Raw genomic sequence first — 18775 nt, forward strand, 5'->3', positions numbered from 1 at the left:
ACTAAGCTTCAGAGTGCTTGCTTGATATTTGTTGAAAACTTCATTTCCAAAGGAAAGAGTTCAAGTAAAATATTTAGATGAGAACGTTGTCTTGTGTATGGAGCTTTTAAAACATAACCCACAAATTGCTTTTTCAGTAGATAGAGCAGTACAGCACAGGAACAGACTTTACAGCCCATAATTTTGTACCAAGCTAATTCAGCTAATGATACCTAATTAATTCCCTCTGCTTGCACATGGTCCATATCCCTCCATTTTCTGTATATTCATGTACCTTTCCAAGAGCCTCTTAAACACCTGTAGCATCTCCACTAGTGGGATTAGATTGTGATGAAAACGATTGTAAAGTAGGTGAGGGGTGGTTGAGTGGAACTGGTGTCAGTGGAAACTGGCATGGTATGGAGGGGCTTTATGGTCTGTTTTTGTGATTTCAATCCCAATGGCTGAATGGGTTAATTAATATCTCCCAATAAAACATTTCTACCTGTTGCAAGAAGGCAAACTCGTGCTGCAATCAATGGTCCTCAACAATTGGGGGAAAAGAAAAAGACGTGGAATAGGAAACCATTGGGTGGTTTGCTACAACCATGGTTCTCGAGAAAATCTGAGAAGATGACAGGAAGGACAGAGGTACAAAAGTGGACCTTACAGCAGTGAAGTCCTTGGTAGATGTGCGAATTAGACCAGTCCATTTTACAGCATTAAAGAAACACCACCTCATGACAAAGAGGGCTGACTTCTTTACGAGTGTTAAGCAGCATCACAATGTACCTTCCCCTCCCAAACTCCCACCCTCTCACAAACACCCAATTTACCAACAGATTGAGGATGTTTGCTGTTAGCTGTTATGTTTCTCTTTTTTGAACAGAGGCATGTACTTATGAGCAAATACAATTTGCCGTTGGATTTCTTAATGAAATATGGTTGAGGGCCTCCTTTGGTCAGTGTTGACAATAAATGTATGTCCTAGCTGTCTGGCTAGTACAATACAGAGAGCAGGCTGTTGCCAATGTAGTAAGCTCCCCTCTCCACGCATCTGATGAACCCAGAGACCTATACAGTTTGATACCAGCAGCATCACAGGAGTTGCCAGTCAACATTGAACTCCATGTAGGACTGCCTTAGGGACTCCATCTCTGGATTTTTCCCTTAGGGTTTACTCCCGAAGCCTTCCCCGTGAGTGGGTATAGCTGCAAGGCAGCAGAGGTTCGAGATCAGAGTTTTCCTTCTAGATGAGCTGTCAACCACGGCTGACGAACCCCACATGCCCGAAGCAACTGAAATATAGTATGTCCTAATTAGTTGGAATGATGGCACAATAATGATAGTGCAGGTTTTGCCTGAGATTTTTGTGTATAAATCTATCTTTGATTCTAGTTGCTGTTCTTTGGATACAAAAAAATTGTTATACAAGCTAAAGCTCATTTACCACAAACTTTGAATCTAATTATGTTTGACATTTTTATTGGTACCTTTCACTGAATAAGTGCTGTGTCATAAAATGGTCTTTTTTTTTTCAAGCTGATTATCAATATACATGCTAAGTTCATGTGCACACAAGAAAGCTGCAATTTGTTCCATAGTTAATTAGATTTTTTGTCTTTTAACTATACTCTTTGTACCAGGTATTAATTTGGCTCTGATTTCTTCTTTAGGAATATCTTCCAACGCAACAGGACATTCTACTGGCTCGGAGGCCGACTAAAGGAATACATGAATACGACTTTGAAATTAAAAATGTGCCCTTCAAGATGGTGGATGTAGGTGGACAAAGGTCAGAACGGAGGCGTTGGTTTGAATGCTTTGATGGTGTGACTTCCATACTCTTCCTGGTGTCATCAAGTGAATTTGACCAAGTGCTCATGGAAGACCGGCAGACAAATCGCCTGAGTGAATCGTTAAACATCTTCGAGACAATAGTCAACAACAGAGTCTTTAGCAATGTCTCCATCATTCTTTTCCTTAATAAGACAGACTTGCTGGAAGAGAAGGTCAAAACTGTCAGCATCAGAGACTATTTTCCTCAATATGAGGGAAATCCCCATGACCTCGCTGATGTCCAACAGTTCCTTGTGCAGTGCTTTCGTGACAAACGTCGAGACCAGCAACACAAACCACTATACCATCACTTCACCACCGCCATTAACACCGAAAATATTCGTCTGGTCTTCCGTGACGTCAAAGACACTATTCTTCATGACAACCTTAAGCAGCTGATGCTTCAGTGACATCTGTTTACTTCATTAATTTTAATTTTTGGCATTGATAACAGCTTACACCGGAGTGTGATTATGGTTGCATTTCTTTCAAAAACTTGAGGCAGCCGCTGTAAACTGCTTAACCAGATTAATGCCAAATTTGTTTATCAGACTTCAGCTTTTCAATTGCTTTTGCTCCCAGTTGGGTAGTGCTAAGGTACTCAAATGTGCACTTAAGCAACCCAGCAAGTTTACGATCTTATTTCTTCAAAAGTGAAGATGTGTGAAAAAAAAGTTGCCAGATAATGCAAAGCTGTGGTGTTCATTGTGGGGATTGTAATGTTAATATCTATTCTCTTCCTCTTTCAACCCCCTAATAGCTTCCATCCCCCAAAATAAGGGCTATTACAGAGCAAAAAATGTTTTTGAATATTACAGAAACAAGTTAGCAATGCCTTAACAATTCCCTTTGGGAGTGAATTTTGCTTTTGTCATATTCAAATTGCTTTCAAAACCTTCGAGAAAGTTTTAAATTTGTATTATTGAGGTGTGGTAGTAAAAGTATGAAACGTATTGAAATGTGAAGCAGTTGTAATTTGTGCAAGTTTGGATTTATTAAGGAAAACTTTTCCCCATTGAAAGTATCACGAGAGAGTTCACTTAGTGTTTGCAGTCTAGCTGCATAGTATTATCAGAATAGAAATACATGCCAAATTTCGCGGAATTGCTTCAAAATTGTACTGGAGTTGAGGTCAAATTTAATTTACTATTTTGAATAGTGCAGGTACAAATGCCATACTGACTAATCCTAACCTGATGTAGTAAGCCAAAATTTCCTTTACTGTTTGGTGCTACAGTAAAATTGGCTGCTTTATGAAAGTTCACGACCTAAACTTCTGTGATTAACAGCTATATGTTTACCCTGTGGATCATACCTCAGTAAAAATGCCATTATTTGTCTACTTAGCAATGAGAGCTTTTCTATTATTGAACCGGAGGTCTTCAATGCAAATTGTAGTTAATATGTTTGGTATTAAGGTATGTGATAATGCTGTGCTTGAAATAACCCCACTGTTTATTTAAAATAGTAATGACATAATTTGTGATATAATCTATGACTAATGATGCCTTGTTTTTGAAAGATATGGGAAAATTAGCTTTCAGTTTTTAAAAAGACTGCAGCATACAAAAATACTACTATTGCAGTGCTAATCATGGATAAATATTAGCTTTTTAAACGGTTTAACTTTAAAATTGGTTTTAAATATGACCTAATTAATAACAGGGTTTAGAATTCACTCATGTATCTGCAAGCCCATTTCAGCTGAGTAGTCATTACTAACAACAAACTTGCTAAAACAACCTATATACAATTTACAGTGAAAATGTATTTTTGATAGTTTTGTTATAAATTTGGGTTGTTAGAGCTGCATTTAATATTTTGAAACTAAGTGATAACTGAAGATTACAAGAAAACCATTCTGTTTCATTATGGGTTTTCTGAACTCCAGCATATATCAAAATGTATTTTGTTGCCTTTATCTATTTTGATAGTTGTTAAAACAATTACCTCAATGTTTGGGTTGTCAGAAAGAAGTAAATTCAAACCCTAATGTACCTTTGTCATGATTGCTGAATAACAGGAGTGCCACATGTTGCTTACTATCTTCTATTTGAATAGTTCTATAAATCTACACATTAAAACAATTTTATGTTGTCTTTCATATTGGTTTCTTAACAGACTGCATTGCAAACCTTTGCAGCTGCTTTCTTTCAGTAGTTTTGGTCAAAGATAAATGGTCAACTCAGGAGCAATAGATCTGTAGTTTGTCAAATAAATTTTAAGACTTGCTGAATCTGCATTCTTAAAATGGAAAATCAGAATTTGGAATAAAAATAAAATGCTGAGAATGTTTGGCAGATCAAGGAGCATTTGTGGAGAGAGAAACAATAGGAGGTTGATTTAAAAATAGAAATTGCCAGAAAACTCCAACGGATTAGGTAGCATGTGGGGAAAGAGAAACTTGTTCAAAAACCTTCCTTGACTTGGTGCATTGAGTCTCTTGTTCTCTCTGCAGATGTTGCCTGACCTGATAATTTCCATTTTCCGGCATCTGCTATTTTAGCTTAGATTAAGATTGAGTGTTTGAAAAATGATTTGGAAAGTTAATACAACTTCTTTCTCTATAGATCCGGCCAGGCTGTTGAATATTCACTGTAATTTTTGTTCTTGATTTCAGAATGAGGAGCCATTTGGCTGCCAATTATATGAGGAGAGAAAAAGAAAAAGCTTGTGGCATATTTGGTGGGCAGTATCTTGAAGGATCCCTCTAATGTCTTCCTGAAAAAGACATTCTTTGTAACACTGATTTCTTTTAAAGTGAACAGACAATTCATTACTGCTTTGTTGGTTTATTGCCATTGCTTCTAAGCTTTATCAAGTGGGGAGAAAAGTAATTCAGAACATATTTACATGTTTTCATAAAAAGCAATATATTAACACCCTAGGAAATTTACTGAATACAGACAGTATCTTTGAATGTAGCTTTTAAGAAAATGGTTTTGGCAAGAATGAGATCTTGAAGGAAATCTTGGTTATATCTGTCTACTTTAGTATGTTACAGCGTAGTCTACGGAATGTATTAAAATGTACTGTGAAGTATTAGGCTGTTATGACTGGAGTAACAATACTACCATCTGTATATGATTATCAAACTATATTCTACAAAATCTTCCAAAAATACTGTGCCCCATATGTAGTAATTTTATGCTGACATTGTAAAGACTCAATTTTCATTTGAGTTACTATAGATATATGGGAAGGACTGGAAACAATTACTCATCTGACTGAACTTCAGATGTCATAAAATAACCATGTATTCGAATCGGGCACATTTATCATTTGTCCCAGAGACAAATTGCAAACAGCTCTTAAATGGAACAGGTAATAAATGTGACTATTCTTAATATTTTTTTTCTGAATAAAAAGTGATGTAAATGTACTGATATACCTTGCCTTTTAAAGGCTTCTGATGGAGCAGGGCCATTTGAAATAAACATTAAGTTATTTTTTTCTCTGAATAACCATGAAAGTACATAGCCTGAGGCTGTTACTGCTATTCTCCTCCCATTGTGTGTTGTAAATTCATACTGATTTAAGTTTAGATTTGCATAAAATATCCAAATATTATTATAACTTTTTGCCCGTCATTCATTAGCTTGGGGTGCTGTATTGATTTGTATCATTTATTGAAATAGCCAGTTGAAGAGGCTAATACTGCAGTAATGACCATAGCAACTAAGTCTTTACTAATTCAACAACTGGAGGGTTAGTTCTCTTCAATGAATGAAAAATTATCAGTTCATTCTTTGTGGCAGTCAAGATGAGATTGTTATGGATGTTCATCTTCATCTGGTCCATTACCATGTAAACACTCCCTCTCAGCATACTCAAAATTAGTGCTATTGAATATTTATGATGAATTACACTGCACTGCCCCATGTCACATCTCCCCCCCCCCTTCCCACACAAGAATGTAGAAAGATTCAAGTGCCTTCAGTTGAAGACCACAAAATTTTCAGCCCTTCATCTGCCTTGGGACAAAGACTGCATGTTTCTTGAGGCCAAAATGAAAGTATTGACTAACCAACTGTTGTATTTATTGATTAGGAATATGATGACTGTACCCCTTTTTGCTTTCTGCTCTGGGGAAACCACATAATTTAGTTTCTCTCCCCCACAAGTGTTGTTTATTTGATTAATTCGAAGTTGTGGCATAAATTTAAGATCAAGCAAAAATTTATCAATTTTATGTTTTCAATTTTTTTTATACAAGGTTCGCATTTTCCACAGTGAAGGCAGTGATCTAGTCCTTCATTTTAGTACTGTGGAAAATCTGGTTGAGCTTTGTTTTATCACATTTTATCTGAAAGTAAGAGAGCTTATTAAAACTCTTATGAATTTCTTAGTGACATGTGTATCTCACTTGCCAATAACTCCTAAAGGCTGTTCCTGAACTTGTATCACTTCTTGCACTAGCCCAGTTAATTATTTATTTGATTTGTTCTTCCATTCAGTTCAGAGCTGTATTTTTTAAACATTACACCCAGGTACTCTTAGTCAATAAACGAGGCGCTTTTATTTAATAGTTTTGCAGAATTTAGGTCTTAATCAGATGACAGCATATTTAATGTAACCATTTCCATGTAGATGAGATTCATTGTCATGTAATTCAAAGCACATTTTGTTTTGGGGAGATATTTGTCTTCATTGTATCCTGTTGCCTTTGCATGCGATGATTATTGAATGCACTTTCCAATAAACTTGAAGTTGAAAGGGTTAAAAATTAATTTTATAGTCTTAATATACCAGAAAATTCACAAGTCTTAAATGTTAAAACTAATGGTGATTCTTATTTTCAGAAGAGAAATCCGAAGTATTTTGAGTTAAACTTAAATTTGCTTTTCAGAAATGTTTGAGATTGTGCATGTTAACTGTATATACACAAATGGATGTCTAACAAGCTAATAAAACATCTGTAGAAACAAAACCAGTGAACTTCTGTGTAGGCTGCTATCGGTTATGCTAACAACGGATGGAATGAAAAATGTAATTTTACATTATAAATGTGATAAAAGTTTAGAGTCTACGGCTAGCAGTTATAGTAATTTGATTATTTCATAAGGAAGCTTTGAGAAGTCAGTGGCATTTTTCCAAGAGGTGGATAATAACATTACTGGAATGTACAGAGGTAATTTTTCTCAAAGGCTTAATAATAGAATAAAATCTGTCCAGTGTGTTTTATGATTAGACAAAAGTTTATTGAGTTCATGAAAACAACAAACTGACAAAATCACAATCTACAAATGCAAAATAGCTTTTAACACTTTCAGTCAGAACCATTAAACAGAACAGGCACGCTGATAATTTAAACTGACTCAAAATTAATTCAAAACCTTCTATCCACCACAACCTTGTGCATAGATGAAGTATAAAAGAGTGACAGAGCACAGATTTGTGTGACTATCTATTTTGTTTAAAGGTTGGAAAAATAGTGTCTTCTGAAATGAAATTGTGGTCTCCCAAGTATATCAGTTTTGAAAATCCAAGATGGTGGCACACTAGAGTACATACACCATGAGATATTTTCCAAAGTCAATTTCAGTTGTGACGCTCCTGAAACAGAGTATTGTGAATACCTTAACTTGTTACCTGTTCATCTGCAAATACTAAAGTGTTTTATCCAATTTTCTTTGTTTTCTGGGGCATTAACTTTGGAGGTACTATTTCATGGGTGCAAACATTAGTTCTCTGGTACCATATTTGATTCAACGTGCAAATGAAGTAGTGTTGAACACTCTTCCACTGTGATACCATCATAGATCAGATTTCATTCTCAGGGCTGCAGTTCTAGGGTTCTGATCTATTATTTGTTTTAAGTCTTGTGAATGCTCTATGCTTAATTAATATTCTCAAATTTATCTTGCATTGAAATTGGCAAGAAGGGTGAATTTAAATCAAAACCTGAGATAAAGAAATTAAAGCTCTTATTCAATTACTTCCTCTTTTTCACCTCTGCAATTGTCATCTTGTCTCAAGGGTTTGACGATTGATCGGTATGTTTTTAAAATGTTAGAAGCCTTGTTATCTTTACATAGCAGCCAGCGTTTTTCTGTTGATTTGGATAGAATATACAATCAAAGTTGATCATAACCCAGGTGTAATTCCTATTGGTACTTAGTGTGCATTTTCCAGTAAAGACAAAGGTTGTTAGGTCATCTCCGATGCCCCTCCATATCTTATCTGAGTTAAAGAACGTCAGCAAAAACTGGAAATAAACCCGTGATCTTAGATTTGGTTCTACACTGAGTGCCTTTTTCAAGACATCCATTCTTATTTAAACGTGGGGTGGTGTGGATAACTTGTTTTGTAAGATTAAGTTTAATTAAGGCATTTTCATGATCCCTTTATTTTCTGTTGGCTGAACAATTGATGTTTCTGAATTTCTATTATTGGAGAAAGGTTACTGGCAAAGGTTATTAACACATAACTGTACATTGTTTAAGTCAATCCCAATCCCTTAAGAGAAATTGTATTGCTTCCTTGTAATACCATAAACATCATGAATTAATAACTGTCATTTTTTGGACTAAAATGTTCAAAAAATGCTTTCCACATTGACATAAGAACAATTGAAATTAACAAAGTTATTTAACTCCATTAAAATAATTTTATTTGTCTACTGTTCTCTAACCGGTCTTTTGCGTCTGGCAGTTTGTCCATTAAAGATGCCAGTGTATTATGCACTTCATGTCTCTTTACACCATTAATGCCATATATTTAATATTTGATATGATTATTTTAACAAAGGACATGGTGTCATAGATCAAGTGGTTACATGCATTTTACAAGTGAAATTAATGCTTTCTTTCACCACTGATATGTTAAGTGGTGAGATGCTGCTCTAAGAATTTGTGCTTGTTACATTTTTGTGTGCCTATGCAGTCATGTTGCCTCCTTTCTGAAAATATTCAGAAGTATGCACATTTTCAGCATTTGTACAGCATTTTCCAGTAGTCTTGACATTCTTATACGACCCTTGATAATTTCAGTGGCATTACTTCAATTGGAAATATTTTAAGCAAAAAAATCAAATTTATAGCAAATCTGCTCTCAGCATGGGGATGAGTTCAACCATCATGTGTTTTAAAATGAGCAAAAACTGGTTAAACAAAGCTTTAGCTAAAAGTATTTTAACTTTTCATTTAACTAGTATACTATATTGTATAGGAACGTTTTTTGTGGTTTTATCTTCATGGATTTGTGGGGGGTGAATGTGGATTGAATCTTTAACATTTTACTTCCACTTTTTGTTGTATATTTTTCATTCAAAAATGCCAGTAAATTATTCAGATTGAAAAGCTGAGAGTAACTGCTTGTTTTGATTTAATGCATTAGTTAAATAGTTAATGCTGTTTCCATTATACCTCTGCTGTTATATTGGTCTGTACATACAATGCAGAAGTTTGCCTTTACAGCCATTAAAGCCTAAAATAAATTTACTGACATGTATTAAACATGTACAATTTTTGTTGGGTCTGTCATGACTTTGTTGTATTACTGGATATTTGTTAAGTCAATCAGCTTTAATGTTTGCCTTTGTAGAGGTGGAGAAATAAGCTAGGTCCTTATTTAATTATAATTTTCATTGTAAACAATTCTATCTATTGGTATCAATAGGAGTTTCTCTTCATATTACTAAAGGAGAGTCACAAAATAATTAAGAATGAGCATGCACATTTAATCCAAGGTATTCACTTCCATTATACCACGAAGGTAATGTTATATATCAGCCATTTGTTGCAAGAAGTATTTAGTTTAATCTTAAATGGGCTTTTTACAGGTTATCATTTCTTTGCATTAATGCAACTGTTAACTTGAAAGCAATTTCCAAAATTTACTGCAACACGTCACATATGTAATTGGAGGCCAAAAGAACAAAAATAGTCTTGAACTATCATAGATATGTGAAGCATTGGTGAAGGATTCACAAGAAATATTGAACAGTGGCAGTTAGCATCATTTCATCAATTGGTTTTAAAATGGGACTATCAATGTGCGGTACTTAGATAAACAAACTTTCACCTTCCATTGATGAATTTAATTTATGCAACTTGTTATGTAATTGACTTCATGCAGTGGAATATTCTCAATAGGTCTTGGAAAGCCAATCACTACACTTCCAACATTGAATTGAAATGTTGATTTCTAAACAGGCTTGGTCAGACTAAATTTTTATTTTCTAATTTAGTTTACTGTTACCTTTTTTGTGACATTTCTTGAAACTGGATATTCCACTGGTTGATCCAAAAATGTGGAATTACAGGGTTGTACAGCTGCCTGTCCTTCATCTGTTTTGAAAATTTTATATCATCTGTCCAACATTTCAAGTAATTCATTCACAGTTGCTTAGCAGATCTCAGTTTTGTCTTTTTGGTCCCAATTATAAATTACATATTGTAACAGTGAACTTTTGAGGACAGGATCAGAGTCCACTATAATGTTAGTGCTAACTTTTGTGGAACTTGTATTTCAAAGAATAAGTTCTTGTCAAGGTAGTGGATAGTTGCTGATATTAGTGGTTTATGAGAACTGAAAACCATGGGAGAGTAGGCTGATTAGTTCATGACTTTTACCTAAGGAAATCAGCTGTGTTATTTCAGAAATATTAGCTTCAGAATCATTGGTCAACCAAATTTGCAGGTGCAGACAAAAAAATCCCAGTGGTTTTTAGAAAACTGATTATTCTGACAGACATTATGCCCCCCTGAGGATGACATGGGCAAAATTAATGACTACTACAGATATGTCAGCTTAACTACTTACCTTTTTTCATGGTTTCTTTGGTTCAAATTAGGATCATATCCGTTTTTTAAAATTAATTTTAATAAAATTTACAACAAATACTTTATGATGTCTCCAATATGTACAGGGAATTCTTCCATACAATGTTGCTAGAGAGCAGGGAATTGCATCATTTATTCTTTACCTTATAGGATGACTGAAAGATAATTAAATCCCTCAGTATCTGGACTGTTGCCAATAATGACATTTTATGAGGCATTGTGTTTGCATTATGTTCCAAATAATTTTCAAAAAAAGTCTGGCAGCACTTGGCTGCAAAATAGCCAAGTGTGGCATCATTTTTCTTGTGAGGGGTGAATGGTGGGGTGGGGGGGGGGTGTTAGAAACATAGAAAACCTACAGCACAATACGGGCCCTTTGGCCCACAAAGCTGTACCGAACATGTCCTTACCTTAGAACTACCTAGGCATACCCATAGCCTTCTATTTTTCTGAGCTCCATGTATCCATCCAGGAGTCTCTTAAAAGACCCTATCGCTTCTGCTGTCGCCGGCAGCCCATTCCATACACTCACCATTCTCTACGTTTTAAAAAAAACAACTTGCCCCTGACATCTCCTCTGTTCCTACTTCCAAGCACCTTTAAACTATGCATTCTCGTGCTAGCCATTTCAGCCCTGGGAGAAAGCTTCCGACTACCCACATGATCAATGCCTCTCATTATCTTGTACACCTCTATCAGGTCACCTCTCATCCTCCGTCGCTCCAAGGAGAAAAGGCCGAGTTCACTCAACCTATTCTCAAGGCATGCTCCCCAATCCAGGCAACATCCTTGTAAATCTCCTCTGCACCCTTTCTATGGTTTCCACGTCCTTCCTGTAGTGAGGCAACCAGAGTTGAGCATAGTACTCCAAGTGGGGTCTGACCTGGGTCCTTATAGCTACAACATTACCCCTAGGCTCTTAAACTCAATCCTGTGACTGATGAAGGCCAATGCACCATATGCCTTCTTAACCACAGAGTCAACCTGCATAGCAGCTTTGCGTGTCCTATGGACTTGGACCCCAAGATCCCTCTGATCCTCCACGCTGCCAAGAGTCTTGCCATTAATACTATATTTTGCCATCATATTTGACCTACCAAAATGAACCACCTCACACTTATCTGAGTTGAACTCCATCTACCACTTCTCAGCCCAGTTTTGCATCCTATCAATGTCCCGCTGTAACCTCTGACAGCCCTCCCCACTATCCACCACACCCCCAATGTCCACGATGGGTGAACCTTTCATAAGCTCTTGGTGACTAGATTTACAACAGCCTTTGTTCATGGTTCCTGTACCCTACCAACCGATCCCTGTCTCATTGGAACGTATCTACGCAGAACCCAACGCAAATGTCCCCTGAACATTTGCCATATTTCTTCCATATGTTTCCCTGAGAACATCTGTTTCCAATTTATGCTTCCAAGTTCCTGCCTGATAGCCTCGTATTTCCCCTTACTCCAATTAAACATTTCCCTAACTTGTCTGTTCCTACCCCTCTCCAATGCTATGGTAAAGGAGATAGAATTGTGATCACTATCTCCAAAATGCTCTCCCACTGAGAGACCTGACACCTGATCAGGGTCATTTCCCAATACCAGATCAAGTACAGCCTCTCCTCTTGTAGGCTTACCTACATATTGTGTCAAGAAACCTTCCTGAACACACCTAACAAACTCCACCCCATCTAAACCCCTCACTCCAGGGAGATGCCAATCAATATTTGGGAAATTAAAATCTCCCACCACAACAACCCTGTTTTTTTTTTACTCCTTTCCAAAATCTGTCTCCCTTTCTGCTCCTCACTGTCCTTGTTACTATTGGGTGGTCTATATATATAAAAAAAGACACCCAGTATAGTTATTGACCCCTTCCTATTCCTAACTTCCACCCACAGAGACTCCGTAGAAAACCCTTCCATAACTTCCTCCTTTCTGCAGCCGTGACACTATCCCTAATCAACAGTGCCACACCCCCACCTCTTTTGCCTCCCTCCCTGTCCTTTCTGAAACATCTAAAGCCTGGCACTTGAAGTAGCCATTCCTGCCCCTGCACCATTCAAGTCTCTGTAATGGCCACAACATCATAGCTCCAAGTGCTGATCCACGATCTAAGCTCATCTGCTTTATTCATAATACTCCTCGCATGAAAATAGGCACATTTCAAACCATCAGTCTGAGTGCATCCCTTCTCTATCACCTGCCTATCCTCCCTTTGGCACTTCTCCAAGCTTTCTCTATTTGTCAGCTAACCTCCCTTGCCTCTGTCACTTCAGTTCGATTCCCAACCACCCCCCCCAGCAATTCTAGTTTAAACTCTCCCCAATAGCCTTTGCAAACCTCCCCACCAGGGTATTGGTCCCCCTCAGATTCAAGTGCAACCCGTCCTTTTTGTACAGGTTACACCTGCCCCAGAAGAGGTCCCAATAATCCAGAAATCTGAATCCCTGCCCCCTGCTCCAATCCCTCAGGCACTCAGTTATCTTCCACCTCATTCTACTCCTATACTCACTGTCATGTGGTACAGGCAGTAATCCCGAGATTACTACCTTTGAGGTCCTACTTCTCCATTTCCTTCCTAACTCCCTGTAGTCTGCTTTCAGGACCTCCCCCTTTTCCTACCTATGTAGTTGGTACCAATATGTACCATGGCCTCTGGCTGTTCTCCTTCCCACTTCAAGATATCGTGGACGTGATCAGAAACATCCCGGACCCTGGCACCTGGGAGGCAAACTACCATCCATGTTTCTTTCTTTGAAACAGCTCTGTCTATTTGAGGTAATTGATCTAATTTCATGAGTGGCATCCTCCCTTTTTTAGGTTTTAGTTATTCTTCCTATTGGTAATATCTATAATGCAAAAGACGAGATTTGATTTAAAATGTTAGTTACTGACCTTGTGGATTTTAGGGCCAGAGGTGAGCAGGGCTTGTCAAGACTTAATGTGGAGATTGAGATCATTGGGCAATTGGGTTCTTGGCAAAGGCCAATAAAAAAAAATTAGGTTTAAACAGAGCAGCCATTTTGGGGCTGGGATAGTAAGGATGGGGAACTGAAGCTTCTGGCTCAAGAGGCTTTGGTGAGGAGAGCTCAAGCCCATATTGAAGTTTCTATCAAGTTTTACTTTCTTTATCAGTGCCCAGTGTGCTCCCCATTAGCAAGGGGTGGTGTAGAGACATCCATATTGGACTTCAAGGCAACTGGTCGCAGGTTTGAATCCAGCTGGCTCCTTGCATGCTTTTCATCCATGCTGGGTTGAGCCTCAAGCCTCGTATTTTTTTTTAGAAAGACAAATGTTAAAGAAATGGCAAAGTTGCTGTAAGATGCGTCACATGATGCGGAGAGGAATAACAATGCTCCTCATACAAGATGTGGGAGATCTGGTCCCCTGATTGCTAAATTTGTGAGGAGTGCAGCTCCTCACAGACTGTAAGGGAACTGGAGCTGGGGGACTTTTGGCTTATTGGGGAGAATGAGATGATTGACAAGAGATAATCACACCTGAGTTGCAGGAAGCAGGTAGCTGGATAAGAGGAGCGGGAAAGGGAATTGGCAGCTGATGCAGGGTATCCCTTTGGCTGTTCTCAATAACAAATACACTTGGTGGCCACTTTAGTAGGTACTCCAAATAAAGTGGCTACAGTGTGTATGTTCGCGGTCTTCTGCTGCTATAGCCCATCCACTTCAAAGTTTGAAGTAATATGCATTCAGAGATGCTCTTCAGCACACCACTGTTACAACGCATGGTTGAGTTGCTGTCACCTTCCTGTCAGTTTAATTGAATCAGTCTGGCCACTCCTCTCTGACACCTCTCATTAACAAGGTGTTGTTGCCTTCAGAACTTTCATTCACTGGGTGCCTTTTTTCATTTCTTTTTCACACACTCTAGATACTCTTCTGTGTGAAAATCCCAGGAGCTAAGCAGTTTTTGAAATACTCAAATCATCCTGTCTGACATGAACAATCATTCCACAGTCAACGTCACTTCGATCACATTTCTTCTCCATTCTGATATTTGGCCTGAAACACAACTGAATGTCTTGACCATGTCAGCATGCTTTTATGCATTGAATTGCTGCCATATGATTGGCTGATTAGATATTTGCATCTGCAAGCAGATGTGCCTAATTACTGCTTTGGATACACGCTATTGTGGGGAGAACCTAAGAGAAAACTGCAGCGACCAGGTCTCTGACAATGAGTGTGGCTCTTGGCACAGAAGGGAAAGAGATTCTTGGATGGGCGGGTGTCAGGATCACGGACATCTCAGATTGTGTCCACAGTATTCTTAAGAGGTGGGTGAGCAACCAGAAGATGTATGTATTGGTACCAATGACATATGTACGAAAAGGGTTGAGGGCCTAAAGGGAGAATATAGAATGCTAGGAAAGAAGCTGAAAAGTAGGACTTTAAGAGTAGTAATCTCTGGATTGCTGCCTGTGCCACGTGCCAGTGAAGGTGATGATATGACAGTTGAATGTGTGGCTGAATAATTAATACTGGGGGGGTGTGGCAGGGTTTGAGATTTGTGGATCATTAGAGCTCTAAAGGGACAGGTTACACCTGAATGCGAGGGGAACCAATATCTTTATGGACAGGTTTGCTGGAGCTGTTAGGGAGAATTTAAACAAGTTTGGCAAAGTGATGGGATCAGAGGATGGAACTGTTGATGTAAAGGTAGATACGGACTGAGGAAGGATGGGCAGTGGATAGGGCATAAATGCAGTCAGTTGGATGGGTTGAAATGTGTATTTTAATGTGAGAAGCATCAGGAACAAAGGTGATGAATTTAGAGCATAGTTCAGTACATAGAACTGCAACATTGCAGCTATTACAGTGACTTGGCTATTGGAAGTTCTGTGATTTAGAACTGATTTAGATATTTCACAATAGACAGAGGAGAGTCAAAGAGGTAGGGGAGTGGCATTGCTGATCAGGGATAGTGTCACAGCAGCAGAATGGGAGGACATCAAGAGATTGTCTACTGAGTCAATCTGTGAGTAAGTCAGAAACAGGAAGGGAACAATCTCTCTACTGGGAGTGTTCTGTAGAGTTCCCAATAGCAATAGAGACTGAGAATAGATCAGGAGGCAGATTTTGGAAAAATGCAAAAGTAACAGGTTTGTTGTCAACGCTGATGTCAAATTCCTTAATATTAATTGGTATAACTCTTTGTTGCAAAAGGTATAGATGAGACAGAACTTGTTAGGTGTGTCCAAGGACTTTTGACAGGCTGATTAGATGAGAGGTCATGCTGGATCTGGTACTAGGCAATGAACCTGGTCAGGTGACAGATCTCTGCGCGCGAGCATTTTGGAGGCAGTGACCACAACTCCTGACTTTTATCATAGCTTTGGAGGTGGATAGGTGCAGACAGTACGGGAAAGTAATTAATTCTGGGAGAGAAAATTATGCTGTTTGGCAGGAACTTGGAAGCCTAAATTGGGAATCAATTTACTCAGAAAAGCACAGTGGAAATTTGGAGGTTGTTTTAGGAAGCAATTGCATGGCGTTCTACATAGGATTGTTCCATTCAGGCAGGGAAAGATGGCAGAGTGAAGTAAACATGATTGACAAAAGAAATGTAACATCTTGTTAGGAGGAAGAAGGAAGCATACTTAAGGTTTAAGAAGCAAGGATCAGACAGGGCTCTTGAGTTATAAGGTAGCCAGGAAGGATCTGAAGAATGGAGACAGGTTTTACAAGTATTTTAGAGTTAGATGGAGACATGACAAGTCCTTGGCAAGTGGGATCAAAAAACACCCCATGCTGGTCTTCATATATATAAAACACAAGAATGACTGGAATGTGGTTATGATCGATCAGTTAAGAGGAACATGGACTTTGGAGTAGGACGAGGAGGCAGTTGGGTACGTCCTTATTGATGCTTTGCTTCTGTATTCACCAGTGAGAAACCTTGACAAATGTTACACAGCATAGAACAAACTAATATGCTGGAACACATTGGTGTTAACAAAGAACATGTGTTGGAACTCATATTTTGAAAAAAAAAACATAAAAATAGTAAGTCCCCATACCAGATAAGTGATACTACAGGATACTATGAGAAGCAAGTGGAGAGATTGCTGTGTCTTTGGTGATTAGCTTATTGTCCTTGCTGGCCACGTGAGGCCTCAAGACAGGAGGGTTGCAATGCTATTGATTTGTTCATGAAAGGTAATAGGGATAACCCTGGAATTATAGACCAGTGAGTCTTACATCAGTGCTGGGCAAACTATTGGAAAGAATTCTTGGAGACAGGTTTTACAAGCATTTTAGAGAAGCATATTTTTAAGGGGCTTGGTCATCCCCCTCACAAATCTGTACTATTTCTATACTTCGAGGAAGTGATAAAGCAAATTGATGAAAATAAAGTGATGTGGTGTTTATAGATTTTAGTAAGGTGTTTAATAAAGTTCACCATGATAGGCTTATTCAGAAAATCAGGAAGCATGAGATCTCTGGAAACTTGTGTAGATACAGAACTGGCTTGCCCATAGAAGCCAGAGGGTGATTGTAGATGGAGTGAATTTTGGCTGGAGGTTAATACCAGTGGTGTTCTGCAAAGGTCTTTTAGGACTCCTGCTCTTTGTGATGTATAAAAATGACTTGGCCAAGAAAGTGAAATGGTGGATTAGTAAGTTTTCAGATGACATAAAGGTTGGTGGTGTTATGGATAATGTAGAAGGTTGTTATAGGTTACAACACGATATTGATAGGATGCTGGTCTGAGAATTGGCAGATGGAGCTTAATCTGGAAAAGTGAAGTGATGCATTTGGAAGATTGATCTTGAAGAAAGAGTACAAGCTTATTGTAGGATTCTTAGTACTGTGGAAGAACAGATGGATCCTGGGATCCAAATTCATAGCTCCTCAAAGCTGTTGTATTAGTTGGTAGGGTAGTCAAGAATCATGGAGTTTTAGCCTTCATTACTTGGGAAATCGAGTTCAAGAACCACGAGGTAATGTTGCAGCTCTATAAAACTGGTTAGACCACCCTTGGGACTATTGTGTTCAGTTCTGACCGCCTTAGGAAGGGTAGGAGGTGTTGGGGAGGTGCAGAGATTTTTCAGAAATGCACCCTGGATTAGAGAGGATGCTGTATGAGGATGGGTTGAGAGAGTTGAGGCTTTTCTCTTTGGAGTGAAGGAGTATGAGAGGTGACTTGATAGAGGGGTACAAGATAATAAGAAGCATAGATGGACTGGACAACCAAAGACTTTTTCCCAGGGTGGAAATGGCTAATACAAGGGGGTATCATTTTGTAATTGGAAGAAACTATAGGAGGTTTGTCAGGATTTTTTTCTTTTACAAGAGAGGTATATGCATGGAATGTGCTGTCAGGGGTGGTAGAAGAGGTATGTAGAAACATTAGGGACAATTAAAAGATGCCGGCACATGGATGAAAGAAAATTGGAAGATTATGGGGAAGAGAACGATTAGGCTGACCTTAAGAATCGGTTAAAAGTCACCTCATTTGCAAGGAGTGCTGTCGCTGGACAGCATCCATCAAGGACCCCACCAACCAGGCCATGCTGTCCTTTTGCTGCTGCCAAAAGGGAATACAGGGCCTTTGGATCCCACACCACCAGGTTCAGGAACAGGTATAAACTTTCAGGCTCCTAAACCAGAGTGGATAACTTCACTCACTCCAACACAGAACTGATTCCACAACCTATGAACTCCTGTTCTCGATATTTATTACTCATTTACTTTTTATTTCGTTTTTTCATTTTGTGTTTTAACTATGTCTTTTGCTCATTGGTTGTTTGTCCATCATTGCAGTTTTTTTAGTTGATTCTATTGTGTTTCTTTATATTTATTGTAAATGCTCACAAGGTCAGCCGCGACATTAAATGGTGGAAGGGCTTTAATGGTCTGATGTCCTTATCCTGCTTCTATTTTTGTATGTTATGTTATCCAAGTCACAAAGTTCAACTCATTAACTATGAGCTACAGACTGAACATGTTATTGTGGATCCCATTAATTTTCATCACTCCCACATACTACAATAGAACACAGAACAGTACAATAACGGCCCTTTGGCTATGTTGTTCGAAGTGAATTTATTAAGGTACATATATGTCACCATATACTACCCAGAAATTCAATGCAGGATAAGAACATAAGGCCATTAAAGCCTTTCCACTATTTAATGTCATAGCTGAGCTA

General features: G+C 38.3%; 1 protein-coding gene across 1 annotated transcript in view; it reads left to right on the forward strand.

Annotated features, from left to right (window-relative positions):
- Positions 1-9270, forward strand: part of gna13a (guanine nucleotide binding protein (G protein), alpha 13a) — an 84753-nt gene extending 75483 nt beyond the window's left edge. Inside the window, exon 3 of the mRNA XM_063074504.1 lies at positions 1656-9270. Coding sequence (XP_062930574.1) covers positions 1656-2228 — 573 coding nt within the window. The 3' untranslated portion in view covers positions 2229-9270. The remainder of the gene's footprint in view (positions 1-1655) is intronic.
- Positions 9271-18775: the final 9505 nt, after the last annotated feature.

Source organism: Mobula hypostoma, chromosome 22, assembly GCF_963921235.1.
Source record: "Mobula hypostoma chromosome 22, sMobHyp1.1, whole genome shotgun sequence".
NCBI lineage: Eukaryota > Metazoa > Chordata > Chondrichthyes > Myliobatiformes > Myliobatidae > Mobula > Mobula hypostoma.